The sequence below is a fragment of the Nelumbo nucifera genome, chromosome 6 (assembly GCF_055504915.1).
Source record: "Nelumbo nucifera cultivar China Antique chromosome 6, China Antique-T2T, whole genome shotgun sequence".
Classification (NCBI taxonomy): domain Eukaryota; kingdom Viridiplantae; phylum Streptophyta; class Magnoliopsida; order Proteales; family Nelumbonaceae; genus Nelumbo; species Nelumbo nucifera.
In genome coordinates this window covers 22,185,732-22,212,101 of record NC_142654.1, presented here as the reverse complement: position 1 = coordinate 22,212,101, position 26,370 = coordinate 22,185,732, and the positions used below count along the sequence as shown (strand labels likewise).

The following is a 26,370-nucleotide window of genomic DNA, read 5'->3' as shown; positions in this document are numbered from 1 at the left end:
ATAAGCATCCAATCATCCATTACCTAAATAAACCTATAAAATTTCAATGTCATCCTTTCCTACCATAATAGTATTTCATCAAAATATAATCCAAACGATTCTATATTAAATCACTCACATAATTTTTTGGGTCATAAATTGGTCATTTTGAGTTAAGCAAGTCAATTTAACATTGACATGTTTATTAATCATGTTAAATATATTGATACAATTTTGACATGATAAATGCTTAAAATAAATCCAAAGCCACTAATTTTGTGTCGTGTTTGATTTGTGCTCACGTGTTATATTGAATCATACCTTTAACTTTAAATGGAGACTTGGGATCAAATCCTGCTATCGCTAGGGTTTTTTTTTTTTTTTTTGGAAAGGTTGCTATCACTAGAATTAGAGGTTAAGCCCATGAACCCAAAAATAAAATGTATGCCAACAGGTTAAGTTTTGTATGAACAACTTAAAACCCAATCATGGTGACTCGAAACTGACTCAGTTAAAGTAGGTTTATCAATTTAATTCAATCCACTAGCATCCCTACCCAATCCTATGTAATCCTATTTACATAGGTTATTGGTCTGTATCTGCATGTTGAGTTCTAATTATTAATAATATTATTGTATACATCGGCCTACATCTCATGTGAACATGGGTTAACCCAAGCCCATGCATGCCCTATATACTAACCATCCACCACATCAATGTGACTTCTTGGAACTCTCTACTAATCCTAACCTATCTCTTCTCTCCATCTTTCTCCTCTTATCCCTTTCTAGTGTATTATATTCTATAACCAACTAAAGTTAATACATGCTTGCATATCTCATTTTCCTTCAAATTTATCATGGTAATAAAACACATTTTGCACTAGGTTTGATCATGGTGTTTGATACTACTCGCTAGAACAACTCATCAGTTGATGCAGCAATAGCAACCATGACATCGACAACCCTTATTATCTCCATCGTTCGGATAATCCTGGAGCCATTATTGTCTCCAACCTTTTGACAAGTGGAAATACCCCACATGGTCTCGAGCCATGGCTCCGTTAAGAATAAACTTGGCTTCATAGACGAGATGATTTCCAAGCTTGATCTCTTTGATACAAACTTGCCAAGTGGCAAGGTGCCAATAAAATGGTCTTATCTTGAATCTTGAACTCCATTCACAAGGATCCTGCTCGTAGAGTCTTATTTGTGGAAGTCATCTGGATTGATCTCAAAACAATTTTTCTATCAGTAATGGTCCACGCGTATGTCAGTTGCAGTGTGCCATTTTCTACATTCTGGCAGAACTATTTATCATTGTTTCTTATTATAATACCCTAAAGAGCTATTAGGATGAATTGCCTGCATACGCACCATTGCCTGCATGCACTAGTTCAATCATTAATTTATGAAATCTTTTCTTAGCAACAATGCCAGCAGTTTATGCAGTTTCTCATGGGGTTGAATGATGACTATTCAAACGCTTGTTCCGCAAATCTTACTCTTGAATTGGATCCTTTGCCTACAGTTAGAAAGGCTTATTCATTCACTTGTTTTGCAAGACGAGACACATCTACTCATCCATTACAATCTTCTATTTTTATGAAAATTCTGGTCTCTTGTCTAAAACCTGCTCAAAGTACAGATTTGGAGTCTCACAACTCAGCCAACACTCAACCACCAAAATCTAGGGCTTAATTTGGAAAGAGTACAAATACAATACAAAAATGTATAATATAAATACATACAAACTATAGGATGCATTTGGATGCAATGCAAATCAAGAACCGATGTAAATTTTATATTACTTCGATTTTGTAGGCGTTTGGAAGGAGGGTGTAATTATGATCGATGTAAAATTTCACTCTGATTTAGTTTTGCGTGCATTTGGATGGAGTGGAGTTTTACGTCGATAAACGATGTAAAATCTAATCAAGCATAAAGTTTTACATCGATAATCAATGTAAGAACTACATCGATTTTATCGATGTAAAACTTTACACTCTTCCACCCATTGCATTTTTCAAAAAGCAATGGTCACTTTGACAGTTTAGTGTAAAACATTATCAGTGTATTTTTACACCGGTGGTGTGTTACATTGATTCCAAATGCAGCCTAAGTTTTTTGCACTTTACAAATTTGTATTTGTACTCATTCGAAACTGAGCTAGCCTAAAGAAAAGTGCTCGTATACTTGGTGCAATATCATTGGCCATAATAAGGATTCTTGTTACAAACTACACAGGTGCCTACCACATTTCAAACTTGGCTACTGATCTAAAGTAGCATGGGAACCCTCCCGACTCAAGCAATTCTCCTAGCGCTCCTCCACAACTTACTATTGAGTAATACAATCAGCTTATTAAGCTAGGAGAATTGCTTGAGTCTAGGCTGCATTTGGAAACGATGCAAATAAGTGTAAATGCAAATATTTAGAGTGTAAAACGGTTCATATAAATTGCAAAATTGAGTTAGTTTTGCACTGACAAATTTACCTTCTTACCAAATAGAATTTTAGCTATAATGGATGCAAACATGAATTCCGATAAAGCTTATGTTTTTTTTTTTTTTAATCAAAAGACCACTTGAATGCAAATTTACTTCTTTTTTATTGATGTACTTTTACATCTTATTATCAATGTAAATATTTGTCAATACATAAATGTAATGTTTCCAAACACAATCAAGAGTGAACTAGAGTGCAAATTTACCCTGAACTGGGATTACACTCCATTTGCATCGTTTCCAAATGCAGCCTCAATGAGGTGAAACCTAGAGACCTTTTATTGCCAACCTAGTAGGTATGCCTTTTTGCATGTTTGCTTTCTTAGCCATGGAAATGTTGTTTCCTAGTAGCTAGGTCATTGATACCAACTCTATGGAACATATTTTTTCTAACATCAACCTTCCAACCACGACCCAACCTGCTAACTCGATCCTCTCATCCACTCATCACCCTTCCCAATGGTAGCACCACTACCATTTGAGTTCATCCATTTCCTTTACTATAGAACCTACATCATTCTTTGTTGCCATTAAATACCCAAACTGGCATTAGGACATGGTTGCTAAAATGCAAGCTTTAGAGGCAAACAATACTTGGTCTCTCACTTTGCCTCTTGGGAAGCATGCTATTGGCTGTTAGTGGATTAATGAAATAAGGTACAGAAGTGATGGTTCCATAGAATAGTAGAAAGCCCGTTTGATTGCAGAGCGATTCACACAAGCCAAAGGTATTATTGATCATTACCTTGGGATGTTCTCCCCTATGGCTAAAATGAGTATTGTTTGGCGTACGTCTCCTTGCTGTAGCCATTGCTAAAAACTGGTCAATTTCTTGGTTGGACATTAACAATACTTTCTTATATGGGAATCTCAATGAAGAGGCCTATGTGCATATATAGTTCACCCAGTTTTGTTAAACAAGGGGACGAGAAGTATGTTTTCAAATTGAAGAAATCATTTTTATGGCCTAAAGCAAGCTTCACAAATTTGGTTTTCCAAATTTTCTAATGTTCTACAACAGGTTCTCTCACTTTCATGCTAATTACTCTTTCTTTATGAAAACATTAGGGGCCTCTTTCATTATCATCTTAGTCCTGGCTGGTAATAGCTCTTCTCACATTAACCAGCTTAAGTGTTTCTTGTACTCCCAATTTGCAATTTCAATTGAAATACTCTTGGGTCCAAGGAAAATATTCTTGTTGGGTATTGAATAAAATACACACTTGAACAATCAAGTGGATTGAGATCAAGGTCCATTCATGATTGTTCCTTTCATGTACTAGACATCTCACTTGCCATCTTCAATATTTGACTATAACCATGCCTGATCTCATTTACTTAGCCAACCGTCTCATCAGCCAATTTCTTAATGCACCCTGTGAAGCTCAATGGCAAGCCACACTATGAGTACTGCGTTATGTTAAGTCTACTGTTGGTCATGGTATACTCCATGTTGCTAGTTCACTCTCCATCAATGCCTACACGAACAGGGATATGGTTATTCATCCACTACTAAACATCCAATACCTGGCTATTGCATACTTCTTGGCCATGGTCCCATTTTTCTTAGAAATCCAAAAAACAATCTATTGTTTCCTAATGATCAATTGAAAGTGATAATACTCTACGGCTCATATGGTCTTTGAAGTGCAATGGCTGACTTATTTACTTTAAGACTTGGGAGTGCCACCTTAACTGACACACTTGCATTGTGACAATAAAGCCAACCAGACATATCAAAATAGATTACCATTTCATTGGAGAGAAGATTCAAAGCGGCCTCATCAAGCCCATGCATATCTCTTTTGATGCACAATCACAAATTGCAGATGTTTTCACAAAGTCCATAGGAGAGACACCTTTCACAACTAATAGAAAATTGATCCATACAATATTATATTTCCCAACTTGAGGGAGAGTATTAGTGTATACAAGGTTTAAAATATAGATACAGTCTACGTATCGGGCTTTAACTTCACATGATTTTATTTTATTTTTATTTTTTTTAAACAGGTTCAGTCGATATAAGGCCTGGCTACCCTGTGCAAAAGGTCTTACCTTGAAATTCCATGTATTTCCCATGTTGGTGGGTCACCGATATATGATATATATCAGCTGATATGGGTACATTATGAAATTTTGATCCTTAAATGTATACATAGGCCCATGTTTCACATAAACATGGTTTGGCCGAAATCTGTGCATGCCCCATGCACTAGTCGTCCACCACACCGACGCGACTTGTTGGAACTCTCTACTAATCCTAACCTATCTCTAACTCTAACCTTACTATCTCTTCTCTGTTATCCCTTTCTTGTATATCCTTATATTTTAATTTTCTCTTGTACATGATCGACACTCTCGTATATATTCTGGAACCAAACCAATTGAAGTTAACATGATTGAATATTCTCACTTCCTTCAAATTTATCAAATCGGGTTAGTGATGGTATTCATTTTGAGATTTAATATCAATAAGCTTAAGAGTTAATTAAGACTGGTTTTACTTGTTCCAACCCGATTGAGACCTGAACAGGTCTAATACTTAAACCCTATGGGGATTTGAATTGGGTTTACTTTTGTGTATTTTCTCAACGGCTTGGGTTTGATTCTACTCTAACCAAGCTCATATCCAATCCATTCACTACCCTACTCGCAAAGGATGAGCTCAAAGTTGTAAATGACGGTTTGAATGGAGTTATTCTTATTGGCCTAGAAACCGTAGGACAGGTTGAGTCTCGGCTAGCTTTACTCAGCTTGCAGCCCAATCTTTTGAGCCATGAATTATTCTTGGTCTAATGTCCCTGAGAATTAGGGTTGTACAATATTTTAAAAATCAATTTGGAACTGAACCACTTTGGTCATCAATTTGACCGTTTGGTCTGATTGGATGGTCCAGCGTAATTTAAAATAATAAAAAATAAAAAATAATTAAAATAAAAATGGCCAAAAAACCATTATCTGGGTTAAACAGGTTGGTGGTTTGGCCGCCCAAGTCAGCAGGTTGTTGACTAAGTTAATGGTTTTTGGCAAAAGAACGGTTTAGGGGTGAAACGAAATTGGTTGTCTGGACATAGTTTTCAGGCTGAATGGTCCAACCGACCATCTGAGTCAATGACAATTCGAAAACTGGGAATGTAGATGGACTATCTAATTCAACTCTAAATTTGATTATTTTGGATTTGGATGTTAAAACTTGTTGATTGATAATCAGATATATGCATCATATCTTTTAAAATCAGAGTCAATAAAAAATTATTATATATAATTGATAAATTTAATATTAATTTTATATTTCTATATACTTATTATACATGTGTAAATTAAAACAAAGTAGTTTTATTAATTTTTATTTTATTTTTTTGATCATTTAAGACATAATAAGATGGATGCAAATCTCTCTCTCTCTCTATTACGGAAATGGATGTATTCTCCTTATGCTAAATGGAATCTATTCGTGCGAATAGATTAACGGTCTCATGTGCAAGCAGTTCGTGCGTGCAGATGGAAGCTAAATAGAACAACCCAATCGTGCGAGAGTCTAGGTTTTGAGTCTCCCTCTTCGACAGAACTCCTTGAACTTTCGAGTTTCCTTGCCGTTGCAAAGGGAGAACGAAGGAGGCTTTTCTGTTTTGTTGTCTACTTTCCAACAAATATCCGAATTGGATGCGAATATAATTGACTCCAATTCGAAATCAGCTTCAATACTCACAAGACTATATTTACACCATTTGCACATCCTTTTATAGCCGTGCATTAGGAGTATCATGTTCTCAATGCAAGGTTGCAACGACTCCTCACACAGGGCGTCTCACAACGATCTCATAGGCACATTCCACCATGCATTGGGAATATCTTCCGTACTCATATGTTATTATTCACGGGAGATATTGTCAATGCATAGTGAGATTTGCTTCTGTGAGGTCGGTGTGAGGTGCCTGTGTAAGGAGAAGATCTCAATTCGTGTGAGTGTTAGTGAGCAACTAAGCATGGTAGGATGTGCATGTGAGGCGTCCTGTATGAGGAGCAGATCCGGTCTCACGGGATCTATTCCTCACAAATGAACACCTCACATGCACATCCACCCTGCATTAGGAATATCTCCCGTAAATAATAACTAATAAGTCCGGGAGATGTTCCAAATGCATGATAGGATGTGCGTGTAAACGACTGTGAGGCGCCAGGTGTGAGGAGCAGTTCTTGTCTCCAAAACGTCCAATATGAATGTGGGGGCACAGATGTGAACTCTATTTTATTTTCGTGTAAAGCAGACATGCACTTGTAAAGTTTGTCGGGTGACGAACGGTGTGTACTAAACTATTAGTGCCTCAACGTCACCTCAAATAACACGTCATACGGCCAATTTGGTTAATAAATAAACAAATGAATGAATTAAAGAAGCACAGACAAGCACGCTCTGTCTAGAGAGCAGATAAGAAGTATTCTCCCGACAGGTGTCAGCCTTCAGATTTTGGCAACAGAGTCGGCCCAAGATCACGGATCTCTTCAAAATGGTGGTTTGTTGTTGATTAATAAATCTTGTCAGCTCTCCTAAATTGACGAAGTTGGCGTTGCAGAGAAGTTGGGGCATCCATGGCGTCTGCTCTGAGTCTGAGCTCCTCGTTCAAACCAGCATTGTTGACGACGACCGGAAATGCCACTCTTGCTAATACCACAAGATCTTCCTCTTTCTTCCCTTACCTTGTTGGTTCACCTTCTCTCCCAAGCGTCGTCACTCTCAAAGTTCCTCGAAGGCCATCATCTGCACCAGTTGTCAGAGCATCTTCATCTTCTTCTCCTTCTTCTACTGCAGTGGCCGAGCCTGAAGGCATCAAGGTCTTATTCCTTTTCTTTTTTGCTTTCCGACTCATTCAGCTACTCACCTTTTCTTGTCAGTTGCTTACTCTTCTTCAGTTCCGAACTGGGTCGTGTCTGATATTTTGGTTTTCTGCATTTAGATAACTTCAGTGCCGACAAAACCGATTGAAGGACAAAAGACCGGGACGAGCGGCTTGAGGAAGAAGGTCGTTTTTTGGCTGTTTCTTCTGCCAGATTGCTTTATATAAGTTTTATTTTCTTTGCTCTATCATGAAATGAATGCTCTCCTGTTTATTTACAGGTTAAAGTTTTTATGCAAGAGAATTACCTCGCGAATTGGATCCAGGTTTTACTTCCACACATATATATTTCATATATATTTTTTTCATTCTTATCCTTTATTTCTGTTTGCATGATTAGGTTTTTAATAACTTTTGGATTTCTTTTCTTTCTTTTTCCTTTTCTGGTTTGGGGGATTAGGCATTGTTTAATTCTTTGCCGCCGGAGGATTTCAAGAATGGCGTGCTGGTATTAGGAGGTGATGGTCGCTTCTTCAATCGAGAAGCTTCTCAGGTATGTAATTTAATTCCTCTTTCCTCAATTTATCATGTTCCATTTGATTTTTTTTTTTTATATTTATGTTCCTTCGATGTTGGGATTTGAAATGCAGATAATTATCAAAATTGCTGCAGGGAATGGTGTTGGGAAAATTCTAGTTGGCAGGTGAGTAGCTCATTTGGATACTGATATTCTTTGAAGCAACTATTATTGCTATTCTTTTTCCTTAAGTTGTCATTGTGGAATATATTTTGCTTCTTTAATCATTCAGGACTGCAAATGAAGTATCAAGATCTCTGTTGCTTCTGCTTTGCAACCCGGTAGTATTCCCAATCAGTTGTGTCTTGGTTGATGCATTGTTGCAACTATGAGAATACATGGAAATCCATCAAACAAGAAGTTACCTTCCAGTATAAATCATAAATTGGGTAGGGAAAAAGGATCATCTTAATGCTGTTCCTTAATCACCCTAAGAAAGGGGATTCTGTAGAGGAAGGGTTGTGGGTTGAGCTGGGGAAATATAAGGTATGGCAGGATAATTCAATACAAAATGTGATTTAAGCTTAATTCAGGAAAATTGACCACTAAGGGCTGGATTTACTCAACATTCATAGAGGAATCTGTCAAACTTCTTGGTAGGAATTGCTCAACTGCTGTAATGGAATTCTCGTCTCTAAACACTTGACCAATTCCTACCAAGAAGTTCAACAAATTGCATTAAAGAATGTTCACTATAATCTGGATGCATTTCATTTAATTGATCTTGGTTGTCTAAAGCGACACTTAGGTTTAATAAAAGATTGTAATACCCTACAACTTGAAAACTAACTCTCTTACAAGCATAAATTCCTAAGCAAACTAAGTAAATATTATCTTCCACTTGAGCAATAAATTAATTACTAAATACACCCAAAAATCAATTCAAAACATCTAGATCAAGTCAATGTCAAATTGATGTGCATAAGATGACACATTGATGTCCCAAATGCTGACATGCAGGTAGGTGTAATCACTATACTTGTGCATATAATGGCATATTGATACCCCAAATCAGCCCTGTTGGAGAAGCCTTGGGTCTGGTCCCCCCCCTACAAACTATCTCAATTCTTCCTACTCCCTTACATGAGATATTTTTGGTAGGCTACTTGGCTGAATACCCTGATTCTGAGATGGCTGAATCTGGGTTCTATCAGCTGCAGAGAGATTTTCTGTGGAAGGATTGGGAAGAGGAAAAAAAGATCCATTTAGTAAGTTGGGGTCAAATTTGCTCCCCTGTGGATCAAGGGGGTTTGCGGGTTTGGAGACTTAAGTTTTTTAGCATGGCTTTGCTTGGCAAGTGGCTTTGGAGGTTTGGGGTTGACAGAGATAGTTGGTGGAGAGGCCTAATTGCTGCTAAGTATGGTGTGGATAGAGGAAATTGGATAACCACTTTTTCTCCTTCCTCCCTGGGCTGTTCACTTTGGAAAAAAATTATGGAGCTGCTTCCCAATTTTAGCAGATGTCTCAAGCCAATTTTGGGAAATGGCGGCAGACTGGTTTTCTGGAATGACCCCTGGTGTACTGACTGTCCTCTTGCTGAGGTTTTTCCTCAGCTACTCCAGCCGGCAGTTGATCAGGATGCATTGGTGGCTGACTGTTATGAGCTCATGGGGAGTGTGGTCTGGAATCCTACCTTTTGGAGAAGCTTTAAGGACTGACAGTTTGAAAACTTTGCTAATTTACTCCTGCTGTTGGGTCAGGAGGTGAACACCATGAACACCAGCTTGGAGGATGGTAGGACCTGGATCTGGTCTACAGATGGCCTCTTTAATGTTAAATATTTTGCTCACAAGTTGACGGTTTGCAGTTTTAGTTCAGTTCCTACTTTCAGGATTTGGAACCCTCTCCCCTCGAAAGTTAATGATCTAGTGTGGGTAGCAATAGCATCTCTAAATAGGTGTCTCACTAAGGCAAATCTGATCAGAATGGGTGTCCAGATTCTTGATCAGAGCTGCAGTTTGTGTGGTCAGGAAATTGAAGATACTGATCACCTCTTTCTCCACTGCAGTTTTGTTTCCCACTTATGGTGGCACTATCTAAATGCTATGGGGATTGCCTGGGTCATTCCCAGCTCTGTTCTGTATCTGCTGTGGGGCTGGAACTTGCAAGGTCTTCGGAGTTAGCTTCCTGTGTCTGGGATTCTATTCCAACGGCTGTTATCAGCACTATGTGGGCTGAAAGAAACAGAAGAGTGTTCCATCAGAAATCTTTGGATGTGGAGGAGCTGATCTCTTTGTCCTTTGGAAAGTAAGTGTCCTGGATCTCAGCTGCTAAGGGGTTCAATCAGCATAGCCTTGTGTGGCTGCTTAGTCCTAGGAGTCTTTGGGAAGTGTAGTTTTGTTGTACAATAGCTCTTTTGACCGGCCAGGGTCTTTGTCCTTGGAGGCTGTTTGTAATCCTGTTTGATTAATAAAAAATCTTACCTTCTTTTTTCAAAATAAGAAAAGAGTGCCCTTCCCTAGCTGGTCCTCAATAACTTAAACACCCCAATTCTGAAGGAACCAGGATTGTTAATGGCAGAACCATCAAAGTTGAACTTGATAATGCCATCAAAGAAGAGGAGTCCAAGCTTGCTATACTTTTCCTTGAAATGATGCAAAACTAGCTATTCTATGCTGTACTCAATCAATAAGGACACCTTTAAATTCATCTCTCATTGAAATCCAGTGGTTAAGCCTTACTGTGACCAAATCAATCAAAGTAGTAGCTACTGCTCCTTGTATAAAAGTCTGGGTTTCCCCTTCATTAATTTTCAAATCCTTACAATTTTTCTTATTTCCGTTTGTTTCCTTTCTCTTTGATGGATGATTGAATTCTGTTACCTTTCATTCAAAAGTAGTGATGCTGAGCTGTCTTTTCTTGATGTATAATTATTCTTTCTAAATGATGGACATAAGTTCCATTTGTGGAAGTTTATATAATCCTTAACTGGATTTGCCTTCCATAACCCATTTACCACTTCTAGGTTTGAACTTACTTGGAGGTGGTTCCATGTGGGCAGCTCTTTTTTTTATTTTTCCTTAATTTTTCTTTTGAGAAAAGGGAATGTATTAGATAAGCAAAAATTAAACAATTTTCTCTTAATAGTAACAGGTTTTTGTAGGTAAGGTTCCGAGTTGAGTTGCCCAATTTAAACAATTTGGACTTGTTCGTGAGTGATGAATTCTACTTTAGGGAATTATCAAAAAAAAAAAAAAAGAATTCTACTTAAGGGGTTAAGCCCTCTAAACCTTTTGTGGCTAAAAAGATTTCGATCTTTGCAGTATCTTTAACAAATAAGTTGAGAATTTGAAATAACTTAGAAATAGTGGTTGTAGATTTTGAAAATATTTTTGGGATGAGCCATAAATTGAATGTTTTTGTCATCCCTTTTCTTGGAGCTCTCTCTGCTCATGTTTGTATCCTATGCTTGAAGAATGGTGAGGATGCCAATCACTTTTTCATTTCATGCTCTTACATATCGATTATATGGAACCATTTCCTCCCTTTGTTTGGAGCTTCTTGCCAACAACTAATGATATGACGGATCTCTTCATCTAATTTCCTTCCTCTAAATACCAATATAGGGAAGGCAATGTGGAGATTCATGAGGGTTCCTGCTCTTGTTGAAAATTTTATATTTTATGGCAAATTTCAAATCCATTTTCGTGTAATTTTTACTTTGTTTTAATAATGGATTGACTTATTATTCTTATTATAAGGCGTTGGTTTATTAGTTACATTTTGATGTCACCAAAGGTATTGTAAGGGCATTAGGTGTTTAAGTGAGGCTCTTACATGAGACATCTAATGACTTGGTTTCTTATAGACTTGAAACATTTCAACTATGGGTAAGCCTGAGAAGCTCACTTATGGATGAAGTAGTAAGTGGTAACATCTCAACCATTGGAATGGAGATTCCAAGCTTGCATTTGAAATTTGATTTTAAAGGTATTACCATTATTAAATTGATAATTATTTTTGAAAATCTTTGACAAAATGATTTTGCTGGAATCCCAAGGAATGTTGGAAACCTCGGTTGACAACTTGACATTGATCTGTAGAAGGATAAATTGTAATCAACTTTGCATGAAAAGATGGCTATTTAGGGGGCATTCTACAATATGAATGTTTTTGTTTTCATTTATTTTTTGGAATTGCCACATCAGCAAAAAAAAAAAACAAAAACGAAAACATGGTTCTTGAACTCTGTTTTTGTTTTCAAAGGAAAAGCAAGTTGGTTTTGTTTCAAAAAACAGTACATGTTTTTGGAACCAATAAAATATTGGTTTCAAAACAAAAACAAAATTTTTAGTATATAAATTATATGATTTATGGAACACAATGTTGAATGATCAGATGAAAACATGTTTTTGAAACCAGATTCAAGAATGTGTTTTTGGTTTCAGTTTTGAAAACAGAAAACACACACATAACCGAGAACTTGTTTTTTTGTGTTTTTGTTTTAAGAAACAATCTGTTTTCAAACAAGATGGTTTTGATTTATTTTTGGAACTGGCAACAAGAAAAACAATTCACGTTGTAGAATGCCCCTTAATGTTTTAAAGAATAGGGATATAATTGCAAATGTGTTGTTAGGCTTCTTTGCAATCACAGGGGAAAATTATAATCTTAACCATTGGTTAGAGAGAAAGCATTATGATTCCAATCCAACTTGGTGGTGCTCTTTCTGCTAAACCCCCTAAAAACAGTGTTACATGGACTATTTTACTAATTTGTACCTTTTTATAGAGATATCATTGAGTCCTTAGGGTTTGATTGTATCTGTGTCCATGCAACACTGCCCATAAGTAAGCCCTAAGAAACCTTAAAGGTATCTCAGACCCCCATTGTGCTTTTCATGTAGTATTGGGCTGTTTAGAACATGAACAGGAATGAAATTGCTTTCTCCTTCTAGGGTTACTGGGCTTAACAGCTTGAGACAAGTGGAGCATGGTCATCAGGAGGAATAGGCCTAAATGATTTGACTAGATAAGCTATTTATTCTATCTATATGATTGAATTAGTTTAGTGATTTGCACACTAGAGAACATCCTGTGATTGTGCAATTTAACTTGTGATGCAAATTGAAGACTTCACTTCTTGATTCAAGAATTGCATGATTTCTATTACATGTATGGGATAAATTAATTTCTTAATTGGTAAATCATCATATATCAGAGAATTTATGGTACTTTGGGGTGTTATATGTGATAATATGATTTCTAGTAGTGATTATCATTGCACTTCTTTAAGCTCTGTGGAGTGTATGAAATGAGAGCTTTGCTAGAATTTTCAACAATAAGGAGAATGATGTTAACAATTTAATTTAATTGACCTTATAGCTATCAGTATTAGTCACTTGGTTTCTACTTAGAATATTTTCAAGGGATTTTCCATGAATAATATTTTACAAGAATAGCAAATGGTAGTAGATAATTCCCAGAAAAGTAGGTTTCTGAATTAAGAATGGATTGCATGAGGAAGTAGGTTCATAAAATTTAATTTTGATGGCTGCATTTTAGGCAAACCAGGGCAATTGAAGGTGGAAAATGTGCTTATAAATCTTGATAAATTGATGTGATATTCTTCTTAGCTTCTGTTATGCAGGAGAGAAGAATGGAAGAAGAGAGAAAAGAGAGAGAGAAGAAGAGAGAAGAGAGAACTGAGAGCAAAAGATGCAACTGGCGGCACAACTTTTTTAATATATATACTAGGGCGACAACAACTAAAATAAAAGAGAGTAAAAGTACAATAGTACCCCTGTGGTACTATACATAGGAAAAATAACAACTGTTAACACTCCCCCTCAAGTTGGGACATAGATGTCAATCATGCCCAACTTGTCACATAAATCATGATGCTGTGAGTGGTGTAGTCCTTTTGTAAAGATGTCTGCAAGTTGATCCTCAGAGCTGACATATGAAGTATACACTTCCCCTGTGATAACCTTCTCTCTGATAGAATGCTTGTTGACTTCGATGTGTTTAGTTCTATCATGTAGCACAGGGTTAGCAGCAATGTTTATGGCTGCTTTGTTATCACATAATAGGGTCATAGGTCTGTCCACTGGAAAACCCAACTCACTCAATAGATTCTTTATCCACATAATTTCAGCCACTCCATGAGCCATTGCTCGATATTCAGCTTCAGCACTGAATCTAGCTACCACACTTTGCTTTTTGCTTCTCTAGGTAATTAGATTTCCTCCTATGAAGGTACAATAGCCACTAGTTGACTTTTTGTCATTAGGGATCCTACCCAATCTGCATCAGTATACACTTCAACTTTCAAATGTCCGTGCCTTTGAAATAACAAGCCAACACTTGAAAACCTTTTAAGGTATCGAAGGATTCTTTCTGCTGCTTCAAGATGAGTGGTCATAGGGGCATGCATGAACTGGCTAAGGACACCAACTGCATAAGCAATGTCTGGGCAGGTCATAGAAAGATATAACAATCTCCCTATAAGTCTCTGAAACTGTTTCACATCCTTGATAGGTTCACCTTGGCTGTCACCTAATTTATGGTTAGGATCAATAGGGGAATCAACTGGCTTCACTCCCATTTTTCTTGTATCCTGGAGTAAATCTAGGACATGCTTCCTTTGGGGAATGAAGATACCCCTTTTTGAGCGGGCAACTTCAATTCCTAGGAAGTATCTTAGAGGACCTAGATCCTTTACTTCAAACTGTGTGGCAAGAAAACTCTTCAGCTTTTGGATTTCATCCTTCCAGTCGCCAGTGATAATTATATCATCAACATATACCATCAAAGCAACAATTTTACCTTCTCTTCTTTTCACAAACAATGTGTGATCAAATTGACATTGCTTGTATCCTTTCTGCTGAATCGCTGCATGGAATTTGCTGAACCAGGTTCTCGGTTATTGTTTCAGCCCGTATAAAGACTTCTTCAACCTGCACACCTTTTGTTCATTGCCTTGAGCCTGAAAACCAGGTTCTCGGTTGTATCATGTAAACTTCCTCTTCAAGGTCGCCATTCAAGAATGCATTCTTGATATCAAGCTGATGTAGATCCCAGTCAAGATTAGCAGCAAGAGAGAATAGAACTCTAATGGAGTTCATCTTGGCAACGGGTGCAAAAGGCTTTGCATAATCAACTCCATACACTTGTGTAAACCCCTTTGCCACTAAACGAGCTTTCTACCTCTCCACCGTGCCATCAACCTTATGTTTGACTATGAACATCCATTTACATCCAACTGGATCTTTTCCCTTAGGAAGATCTACAAGTTCCCATGTGCCATTTTTATGAAGGGAATTAATTTCTTCCTTCATAGTATCTGTCCATTCAGGTACTGAGCTTCTGCCACATTCTTAGGGATAGGGACACTGTCAATGGATGTGAGAAAGGCTCGAAAAGAGGGTGAAATGTTTTCATAGGAAACAAAGTGGGAAATGGGGTGTTTAATGGTGCACGATCTAACACCTTTCCTGTGAGCAATAGGGAGGTCAAGGTCATTAGCAATAGAGGTATCAATTGCAATGGGGTCAGGGACATCAATGGGAACCAAGATACCTGAGTGAGTATGATCCACCCCCGAAGAGTTTAATGGCATTGGAGGTACAACTTCTGGATTCTCCACAACTCTTGAATTTGGTTGGCCTTTGTGACGACGGAAGAAGACACAAAAAGGAGGAGGATCAAGAAGAGGAGGGAGCTGAACCAGTTTCTCCTCATTCCTACTCTCCCCCTGAGGAGAAACAGGGAAAAAATGCTCACTCTCAAAGAAAGAGACATCCATGGAAATATAGAATTTCCGAGAAACAGGATCAAAACAACGGTATCCTTTATGAGTGAAGGAGTACCCCAGGAATATGCAAGGAATAGCACGAGGATCCAATTTTCCACGAGTGGGTGACAGATTTTGGACAAAGCAACGACAACCAAACACACAAGGAGGAATGGGAAGAAGGGGGGCCTTAGGAAAGAGAAGCTGATGTGGGGCTTTGCACTCTAACCAATGAGAGGGCATACAGTTGATGAGGTAGGTAGCACAAAGGACAGCCTCAAGCCAAAAGCGTTTTGCGACATTCATATGGAGTAGTAAACCTCGGGCCACTTCAAGGAGGTGTCGGTTCTTTCTTTCAGCAACACCATTTTGTTGTGGTGTTCAGGCACAAGAGCTACGGTGAAGTGAACCACGTGAAGCAAAAAATTCCGTGGGATCACTATGAAAATACTCTTTGGCATTATCTGACTAAAAAATTTGGATTTCGGTTTTAGATGTAAATCAGTCCTCAAATATTAGGTGTAAATTTGAAGATTAGAAGAAAAAGGAAGAAGAGAAGTAAGAGCAACAACACAAGAGAAGAAGATGGCGAAAAGAGAAGGAAGAAGAAGAAGAATCGAATTATCTTCCCTTTCTCCTCTAATCCTTTTTTATTAAGAATTAAAGTTAGAGTAATGATAAGTATGCCCTTAAGTGGGCGGCCAACTTGGCAGTAACATAAAGAGATTAAACAAAAAGAAATAACAAGCCCATTAAGAGAGGCCCATTAGCCAACAATAAAAGAAAAGATATTACAAGAGAAGATACTTGGACCCATTCGGCCCAGTCTCTTTACACTCCCCCTCAAGCTGAGCATAGATGTCAATCATGCCCAGCTTGCTTATATAGTGTGTCATTTTCCCTCTTGGAACTCCCTTGGTCAAGATATCAGCCAATTGCTCGTCTGATGTGATGAATGGCAAACAAACTTCTCCTGAGGAAACTGTTTCCCTTATAAAATGTCTATCAACCTCAATGTGCTTAGTTCTGTTATGTTGAACAGGATTATGTGCAATGTTGATAGCAGCTTGGTTGTCACAGTAGAGCATCATTGGCTTCTCGTAGTCAACCCCCAATTCTTCTAGAAGGGATCGTAGCCACAGTAATTCTGACACACCATGTGCCATTGCCCTGTATTCTGCTTTAGCTGAGGATCTAGCAACTACAGACTGTTTCTTACTCCTCCATGACACAATGTTCCCAGCGACCAGAGCACAATAACCTGAGGTGGATCTCCTATCATCAATACATCCTGCCCAATCAACATCAGTGAAAGCTTCCAGCTTCATGTGTCTATGTTTAGCAAACAAAATACCTTTCCCTGGAGTACCTTTCAAGTAACACAGAACCCTTTTTGCAGCTGCTAAATGAGTATCTCTGGGAGAATGCATAAATTGACTAATAACACTTACTGCATAGGAAATATCTGGCTGAGTCATGCAAAGATATAACAACTTCCCAAGCAGTCTCTGAAACACCCCCTTATCAGATAAAAGCTCACCATCTGTAGCAGAAAGCTTATGATTAGGATCAATAGGAGTGGAGATTGGTTTAGCTCCAAGTTTACCAGTCTCAACAAGGAGGTCAAGGACATATTTACGCTGAGAAATGAAGACACCATCCTTAGATCTAGCAACTTCAATGCCCAAAAAATACCAAAGATCTCCCAAATCCTTGATCTCAAATTCAGAGTTGAGAAACCTTTTTAGTTTATTGACCTCTTGAGTGTCATTACCCGTGACCACAATATCATCAACATAAACTATCAAGAAGGTCACCAGAGAATCATTTCTCTTCAAGAACAGGGTATGATCAGATTGAGTTTGTGTGTAGTCAAAGGAGACAAGAGCAGCCCTAAACCTCTCAAACCAAGCCCGAGGAGACTGTTTGAGACCATAAATAGATTTCTACAGTTTACACACCTTGCCTTGCATTTCCTTCCCATACACCCCTGGAGGCAAAGACATATAGACCTCTTCATGCAGGTCTCCATTCAAAAAGGCATTTTTAACATCAAACTGGTGTAGGGGCCAGTCAAAAGTAGCGGCTAGAGATAACAAAACCCTCACTGAGGTCATCTTAGCGACAGGAGCAAATGTCTCAAGATAGTCAATGTCATACATTTGAGTGTAGCCCTTAGCAATCAGCCTAGCCTTAAACCTCTCAATAGAGCCATCAGAGTGATATTTAATGGTAAACACCCATTTACAACCCACTGGTTCCTTCCCTTCAGGCAAGTCAACAATATCCCATGTATGGTTCTTATGCAAAGCATCCAGTTCAGCCATCATAGCATCCCTCCATTCAGGTTGAGATAAGGCTTCCGGTACGGACCTGGGTATCACATGGGAAGAAACAGATGCAAGAAAAGAGTAGTAGGAAGGAGAGAGAAGGCTATAAGACAGGTATTTGGAGATACAATGGGCTATACACTTTCGCTTGCCCTTGCGGAGAGCAATAGGAAGGTCAAGGTTTGGGAAAGCTGTAGATGGGTCAGAAGAAGGCTGACCTGTTACCTCAGTAATGATGGGAGGAGTAAGAGGCTCTTCTGTAGGAGTGGAAACAACCTGCCCATGTTTGAATCTCTGCCTTTGGTACCACCTTTGGAGAACAGGAGGATGAGGAATTATAGGAGAATGAGGTGGAGGAGGAGGAGGAATAGGAATATTGGAGGTAGGTCCAGTGGGAGAAGTAGACACCTCATGATAGGACTCAAGAGGAATGGAAGGGGAATAGCTGGAGACATAGCAAAGGGCTCTTCAGATTTCTCCCCCTCAGGAGAAATGCTAAAGAAAGGAGTCAACTTAGCAAAGGTGACATCCCGAGATACAAAGCGGGTGCCACGAACTGGATCAAAGCAGCAATATCCCTTCTATGTGGAAGCATATCCTAGAAAAACACATTTATGAGCCTTAGGTTCAAACTTGTGCCTTTGATGACTGTGAATATGCACATAGCAAGTGCACCCAAAAACACGGAGAGGAAGAGAAAAAATATCCTCATCTGGGAAGAGAAGGCTAAAGGGGGTTTTGAAGTCAAGGACCCAGGAGGGCATATGGTTGATCAAAAAAGTAGCAATAATAACATCTCCCCAAAATTTTATAGGAACATGGGATGCAAGCAAGAGGGATCTGGCAACTTCAACCACATGTCTGTTCTTCCTTTCTGCCACCCCGTTTTGTTGTGGAGCGTAGGAATAAGAACTTTGATGAATAACCCCAAAAGTTTCAAGATAGGTGGAGAGGGTTCTCTCAAAATACTCCTTAACATTATCAGAACGGAATATTTTGATACGAGTGTTAAATTGGGTGAGGACGAGTTCATGAAATTTTTGCACAATAGCTGGTACTTCATCCCTGGATTTCATGAGATAAATCCAAGTGTAACGAGAGTAGTCATCAATAAAAAGGATAAAGTACCTGTAACCCCCCATAGTTGGCAAATGATATGGCCCCCACACATCAGAGTGAACAATATGAAAAGGAGAAAGAGATCTTTTATTGCTTACTGAATAAGAATGTCTGCAATGCTTTGCCAGTTCACACGACTCACAATGAAGACTCGATAAAGACACTCCCTTAAACATATCTGGAAACAAATAACTCAAAGCAGAAAATGACAAATGACCAAACTGAAAGTGACATAACAAGACTTTATTAACAGACTCCGACAAAACTGACTCTAAGGAAACTCCATGAGGTGGTCCCAAAGCTCGATTCGGTGTGTCCAACAAGTATATTCCGTTCGCCTCATGGCCACTCCCAATCATTCTCTGAGATTGCAGGTCCTGAAAAACACAATGAGTGGGAAAAAAGGTTATGTTGCAATTCATGGATTTAGTTAAGCTGTTAACAGATAAAAGGTTTGTGTTAAGTTTAGGGACATGAAGGACAGAGGATAAAGAAAGGGTGTCAGAGGTCTTTATATCTCCTTTACCAGAGATGGGAGCAAGAGACCCACCAGCAAGGGATATTTTCTCTTTGCCAAAGAGAAGGTGGTATGAGCAGAAGAGATTAGATAGGCTGGTCATATGGTCTGATGCACCGGAATCAATAATCCAAGGGATTTTATGATTACCTGAAACTGAAGCATGATTTGCAGAAGCACGAATACCTGAGTGAGCAAATGCTGATGAAGATGATGTGTTGTTGCTGGAAGAGTGAGATGAAGAAACAATAGCTTCCAAGTGATTTAGTAGCCTCCCATACTTTTCAAAATCCGCCTTCATTGCTGCCAACTGCTCAATGGTTGATTTCTCTTCACTCTCCTTATTTCCTCCTTCAGGTACTGTAGCAACATTAGCTGCCTTAGGCTTTCCTACCTGACTGCCCTTCTTAGAGCTGTTGTTATTCTTAAACCTATCAGGAAGAAGCTTCGAACAAGTGTCCTTTGTATGCCTCGGTTTCTTGCAATATTCACATATCTGCTCCTTTTTCTCAGTAGGACCCTTTGGCTTTATTCTAGCATGTGCAAAGTGTTCTGTAGGTGGACCCTGCAACTGAACCTGCCGCCTACTCTCCTCATTGCTTATCATAGCATATGCTTGGGAAAGAGTAACCTCATCTCTGGCTAGGATATTTTGCCTAATGATGTCAAATTCAGGGTTGAGTTCAGTGAGAAATTCAAACACCCTATTTCTCTCCACCAACTTCTTAAACATTTCAGCATCATTCTTACTCTTCCATACACTTGTCTCCATAACATCAATTTCTTGCCATAGGGATTTCAGTATAGAGTAGTAGATTGCTACACTCTTCTCCCCCTGTCTTAGGTTCTTCAGAACACTTTTCAACTTATAGACTCTAGCTAAATTCAACTTCTGTGAATAGGTCTCAGTAACACTGTCCCATATCTCCTTAGCCGAAGACATCCAGAGATAATGCTGACTTATATGAGGTTGCATAGAATTGACCAACCATCCTATGACAGTATAGTTCTCTTGCATCCATTTCTCAAATTCAGGGTCTGTCTCTTCGAGTTTCACTTTACTACCTGTGAGATACCCGAGTTTTCCTCTACTACAGACATAAATTCTTATAGACTGTGCCCAAGCAAGATAATTTGTCCCATCTAGCTTGATTGTGGTTACACCAGTCAAAACGGAATCTATCGAGCCAAGGCCTGAAACCGGCACTTGCTTGAACTCACTTCCATATGGCTCCATTAATCAAACGAAAATCAAAGAACCATAAATTTTGTCTATATAAACTTACTTGAAGTCAAACCAGAACCCAGATGCTTGAAAACTAGGGTTTTACTCCGTCCAGCTGTTGGGGAGGAAGAGAGAAGATGCAGCCACTCCTACTAGAACTTCCCAATCTCTTCCAAACCTGAATCGCCCTCCCTTAGGAGTCACAAGACACCTCCCAAGCACAGAGCGCCACACCCAAAGCTTCACCTTTACCTGTACCTTCGAAAATCTCTAATCGGCTAGGGTTTTGGGTAGCAACAGACCAGCACCGCTTCTTGGCAATATCCAGCCAGATTTAAACTCTCCAAACCCTCTACCAACTAGGCCATAGATCCTCTGAACTATAGAGAATCTATCTCTCCATACACTCTCTTAATCTAAGGGTGTATGGGAAAAGAAGAAGAAAGAAAAAAAAAGGAAGAAATAGACCTGCTCTGATACCAAGATGTAAATCAGTCCTCAAATATTAGGTGTAAATTTGAAGATTAGAAGAAAAAGGAAGAAGAGAAGTAAGAGCAGCAACACAAGAGAAGAAGATGGCGAAAAGAGAAGGAAGAAGAAGAAGAATCGAATTATCTTCCCTTTCTCCTCTAATCCTTTTTTATTAAGAATTAAAGTTAGAGTAATGACAAGTATGCCCTTAAGTGGGCGGCCAAGTAGGCAGTAGCATAAAGAGATTAAACAAAAAGAAATAACAGGCCCATTAGCCAACAATAAAAGAAAAGATATTACAAGAGAAGATACTAAGACCCATTCGGCCCAGTCTCTTTACAAAAATTGGGTGAAGACCATTTGCTGAAAATCCTGGATAATTTTTGGTACTTCATCCCTGGACCACATGGGATATACCCATGTATATCTAGAATAATCATCGATAATGGTAATAAAATACTTGTAGCCACTCTCAAATGGTAAAGTAACAGGTTCCCACACATCAGAATGAACAATGTGAAAAGGAAATTCAGATTTATTATTTTTTGAAAGAAAATGAGTTCTACACTGCTTACTCAATTGACAAGTTTGACAAGAGAAATATGAAATGGACACTGGCTTAAACAATTCTAGAAACACCACTTTCAAAGACTTAAAAGATAAATGACCAGGACGACAATGCCATAAATAAACTTGACTCTTACAGGACTGACTCTTAGACTCTATGACTTGAAGACTAGCCTTATTCTCCAGCATGTAAAGTCCATCAACCATACATCCTCTACCAATCGTCCTCCCCAAGGCCAGATCCTGGATCACACAGTAAGAAGGGAAAAAGGTCACTGAGCAGTTTAAGGAATTAGTAATACTACTAACAGAGAACAAATTAATAGGAAATTTTGGAACATGTAAAACATCAGAGAGGGTAAGGCCGAGAGGGAGAGAAATGGTTCCTTGACCAGCTATGGTAGTGTATGATCCATCAGCTAGTCTCACCTTGTCTCTTCCAGAAAGAAGGTGATAGGTTTGAAAGTAAGAGGACGTACCAGTCATGCGTTTTGATGCTCCAGAATCAATGATCCAGCGAGTGTCGGGGTTATGAGAATCAACATGGAAAGCTGTGGCAGAGTTACCTGATGTAGACGCAAATGAAGTTGAGGGAGGAGCTTCCATCTGACGAATTGCTCTACCATAGAGCTCTAAATGGTCACGGAAGGAATTTATAATATCCTCCCTTGGGTCAGATCCAGATGAATGTGTCTGAGTCACAGTATGAATGGGGGGCTGATTCTCCTGAGTAGCCATGTTTTCCATAGTGTGTTTTCTTGTACCTTGCTGTACGAACTTTTTATTCATATCTGAACCTTGCTTCTTATTTAGGTCTTGAGCCCATTTTGGCTTCCCATGAAGATCCCAGCATGTGTCTTGGGTGTGTCGGGGTTTCTGGCAACGAGTACACCACAATTTGTCCTTTTCATCCATCTTTTTTTGAAGATCCCCCTTCTTAGAAGTATTTTCCCCACCGGTAGTAACACTCCCTTTCGCTGCCAGCACAACTGCATCTCCTCCAGAACTGTTCATCAAATTCCTTCTGCTTTTTTCTGATTGTACAAGAGCATAAACTTCCTGAACTAATGGAAGATCCTTGCTACCTAGGATCTGGACTCTGATAGATTCATATGTAGGGTTCAAACCATGTAACAAAGCAAACACTCTCTGTTGGGAGACAAGCTTTTTGTACAGTTTGCATCTTCATCACACTTCCAGTCCACACTCTGATAATGATCTAACTCCTTCCAGACAGAGGTCAAGTATGAGTAGTACACAGATAGACACCTCTCCCCCTGTTTACAAGTAGACGATTTTGCTTGTAGCTGGTAGATTTTTGCAGTGTCGCAGTTCGGAATATGTTGATTTTGCTTGTTCCCAGATCTCATTTGCCATTTCAGCCCACATGAAATTCCTTCTTATTTGAGGTTGCATAGAAACTAAAAGCCAAGACCTGACCATGCTATTTTCCTGGTTCCATCTGTCATATTTAGCACTCCCAGAATGTGGTTCTTTAATTTTCCCATTAATATAACCTATCTTTCCCTTTGCAGTGATGTACAGGTTCATCCCTCTTGACCATTCTAAATAATTTAAACCATCAAGAGGAATAACAGCCATGGGAAAGGATAGGTCCACACCCCCACTCATTCCATTCAGCATTGAGGAAACACCGGATGTAGCAGAATCTTCACCACTCATGATTTCAGATTCAAAAACAACTCTTAAATGGGGTACACAGCCTTAAAGAAATTCAACACTTGGGGGGAACAAAATTTTTTTTTTCTTCAGAAACACACTTCCTTTTGTAAAAACACAGGTGTTGTTACAACACTAACAGGTCATCCCTTGACTTACAAGCTCAACAGGACTGTTGTTACAGCAAGTACTGGTCACTTTCTGACCTTCAGTTCACCATAAAAGCTGCTATTGCAGCACACAAGAGGTACTGGTCACTTTTTGACCCTCAGTTCACCATAAAAGCTACTGTTGCAGCACACAAAAGGTCCTCATGACCTACAGTTTCACAAGGATCAGTCAACCCTACAAAAAAGGAAAGAAAGAGGTGCTGATCACCTCACATCCAATCGGCAGACCTAATACAGGTTATGCCCTGGCACACGACCAGAAAAAAAAGGTAGGAGAGAGAGAGAAAAGTTACTTCAGTGTGTGAGATCTTCAATCAGTCGAACAGTAGATGAGGGCGGCAGATCTGGAAATCTGGTGCGAAGAAAAAAAAAACTGTTCACTCGACTTCTCCTTTCAGATCTGATAGTCCTGCTCTGATACCATGTTATGCAGGAGAGAAGAATGGAAGAAGAGAGAAAAGAGAGAGAAGAAGAGAGAAGAGAGAACTGAGAGCAAAAGATGCAACTGGCGGCGCATCTTTTTTAATATATATACTAGGGCAACAACAACTAAAATAAAAAAGAGTAAAAGTACAATAGTACCCCTGTGGTACTATACATAGGATCTCCTAGTTAGTAGGGGTGGCTATCTTTCTTAGATTGTCAATAGAGATTCTCTGATTGATATCAATAAAAAGATGTTCTGAAAGGTCATTACTTAGTGTTGGTCCCAGCTATCACGGGTGTTGGGAGGGGTAGGCCGGATATGATCCTAACCTTTGGCATTTTTTTGGAAATTTAGAATACAGTCCACCCCCCCAGGGATTTTTATTAGGTTTTTGGGTTTTATTTACCAACCCTCCACCTATGATTCACTACCCCCTTGAATTTTGATTCTTTCCCCCACTTGTTATGTCTTAACAGAGAAAGAACAGTAGGAAATAAGAAGATGAAGAGAGAGAGAGAGAAGAGAGAAGAGAAGAGAGTTGTTTGGCGAACAGAACTAAGTTTGGCAGTGCCAAATTATAATATCATATATAGGGCGACCATAATTTGAAGGGAAAAGACCCTTATGCCCCTGCTGTAGCTAAAGTACATAAATAGTGATAAAGAAGCTATTTTAAATAGAACAAACTAACCCTAACTAAGCAGAATAAAAACATAAATGTAAAGTAAACTATTCCAACACTCCCCCTCAAGTTGGGACATAGATGTCAATCATCCCCAACTTGTCACACAAATTATTATGCCGCACATGATGAAGGCCATTGGTGAATATGTCTGCAAGTTGTTCTGCTGAGCTAACATATGGAGTGCACACTTCTCCACTCACATGTTTTTCTCTAATAAAATGTTTGTCCACTTCAATATGTTTTGTTCTATCATGGAGGACTGGGTTAGCAACAATGTTGATAGTAGCTTTATTGTCATAATAGAGTGACATGGGGTTGTTAACTACAAAACCCAGTTCACCTAACATGTTTTTTATCCACATGATTTCAGAAACTCCATGAGACATAGCTCTATATTCCGCTTCAGCACTGGACCCTTGCGACCACACTTTGCTTCTTACTTCTCCAGGTGACTAAGTTTCCTCCCACAAAGGTACAATACCCATTGGTAGACTTTCTGTCATCGGCTACCCCTGCCCAATCAGCATTTGTATACACTTCAACCTTCAAATGCCCATGTTTCTAGAATAGCAAACCAGCTCCTAGGAACTTCTTGAGGTATCTAAGGATCCTTTCTACAGCTTCAAAGTGAGTTATCTTAGGATTATGCATGAATTGACCAAGGACACCCACTACATAGACAATATCAGGCTTGGTCATAGACAAATATAAGTCTCCCTACAAGTTTTTGGAATTTCTTCACATCTTTCATAACCTCCCCTTGACTATCTCCCAGTTGATGGTTAGGTTCAATGGGTGAATCAATTGGCTTCATCCCTAACTTGCATGTATCCTCTAATAGATCTAGTATATATTTCCTTTGGGAAATAAAGATGCCATTTTGAGAGTGAGAGGCTTCAATCCCAAGGAAATAACATAAGGGCCTAGATCTTTCACCTCAAATTGAGTGGCTAAGAATTTCTTAAGCTTCTGTATTTTAGTCTTCCAGTCTCCTATGACCACTATGCCATCAACATACATAATTAAAGCTGCAATTTTTCCTCCACCCTTCTTCACAAACAGAGTACGATCTGACTGGCATTGTTTGAAACCCATATGGTGTACAACTAAGTGAAACTTACTAAACCAGGCCCGAGGTGATTGTTTCAACCCATATAATGATTTTTTTAACATTCACCTTCTCACTACCTTTGGCACAAAAACCTGGAGGCTAAGTCATGTGCACCTCCTCCTCTAGGTCACCATTCAAGAATGCATTTTTAATGTCTAACTAGTGAAGTTCCCAGTCAAGACTAGTTGCAAGTGAAAGGAGGATTCTGATAGAATTCATGTTGGCTACTGCCACCAATTTGGCTTTGTACTTTTCTTCCGTACCATCAACCCTATGCTTTACTGTGAACACCCACTTGCATCCCATTGGTTCCTTTCCTTTAGGAAGATCCACCAACTCCCAGGTGCCATTTTTTGTGCAAGGCATTAATTTCTTCCTTCATTGCATCTACCCATTCAGGTTTGCATAAAGCTTTTGCCACATTCTTAGGAACA

At 38.9% G+C, this 26,370-nt stretch overlaps 1 protein-coding gene across 1 annotated transcript in view; it reads left to right on the top strand.

The window, feature by feature from the left end:
• Positions 1–6,890: 6,890 nt before the first annotated feature.
• LOC104608353 (phosphoglucomutase, chloroplastic) overlaps positions 6,891–26,370 on the top strand; it is a 56,736-nt gene continuing 37,256 nt past the window's right edge. The window contains exons 1-5 of the mRNA XM_010274313.3: positions 6,891–7,321; positions 7,444–7,509; positions 7,605–7,649; positions 7,784–7,876; positions 7,974–8,026. Of these exons, the coding sequence (XP_010272615.1) occupies positions 7,079–7,321; positions 7,444–7,509; positions 7,605–7,649; positions 7,784–7,876; positions 7,974–8,026 (500 nt within the window). The 5' untranslated portion in view covers positions 6,891–7,078. The remainder of the gene's footprint in view (positions 7,322–7,443; positions 7,510–7,604; positions 7,650–7,783; positions 7,877–7,973; positions 8,027–26,370) is intronic.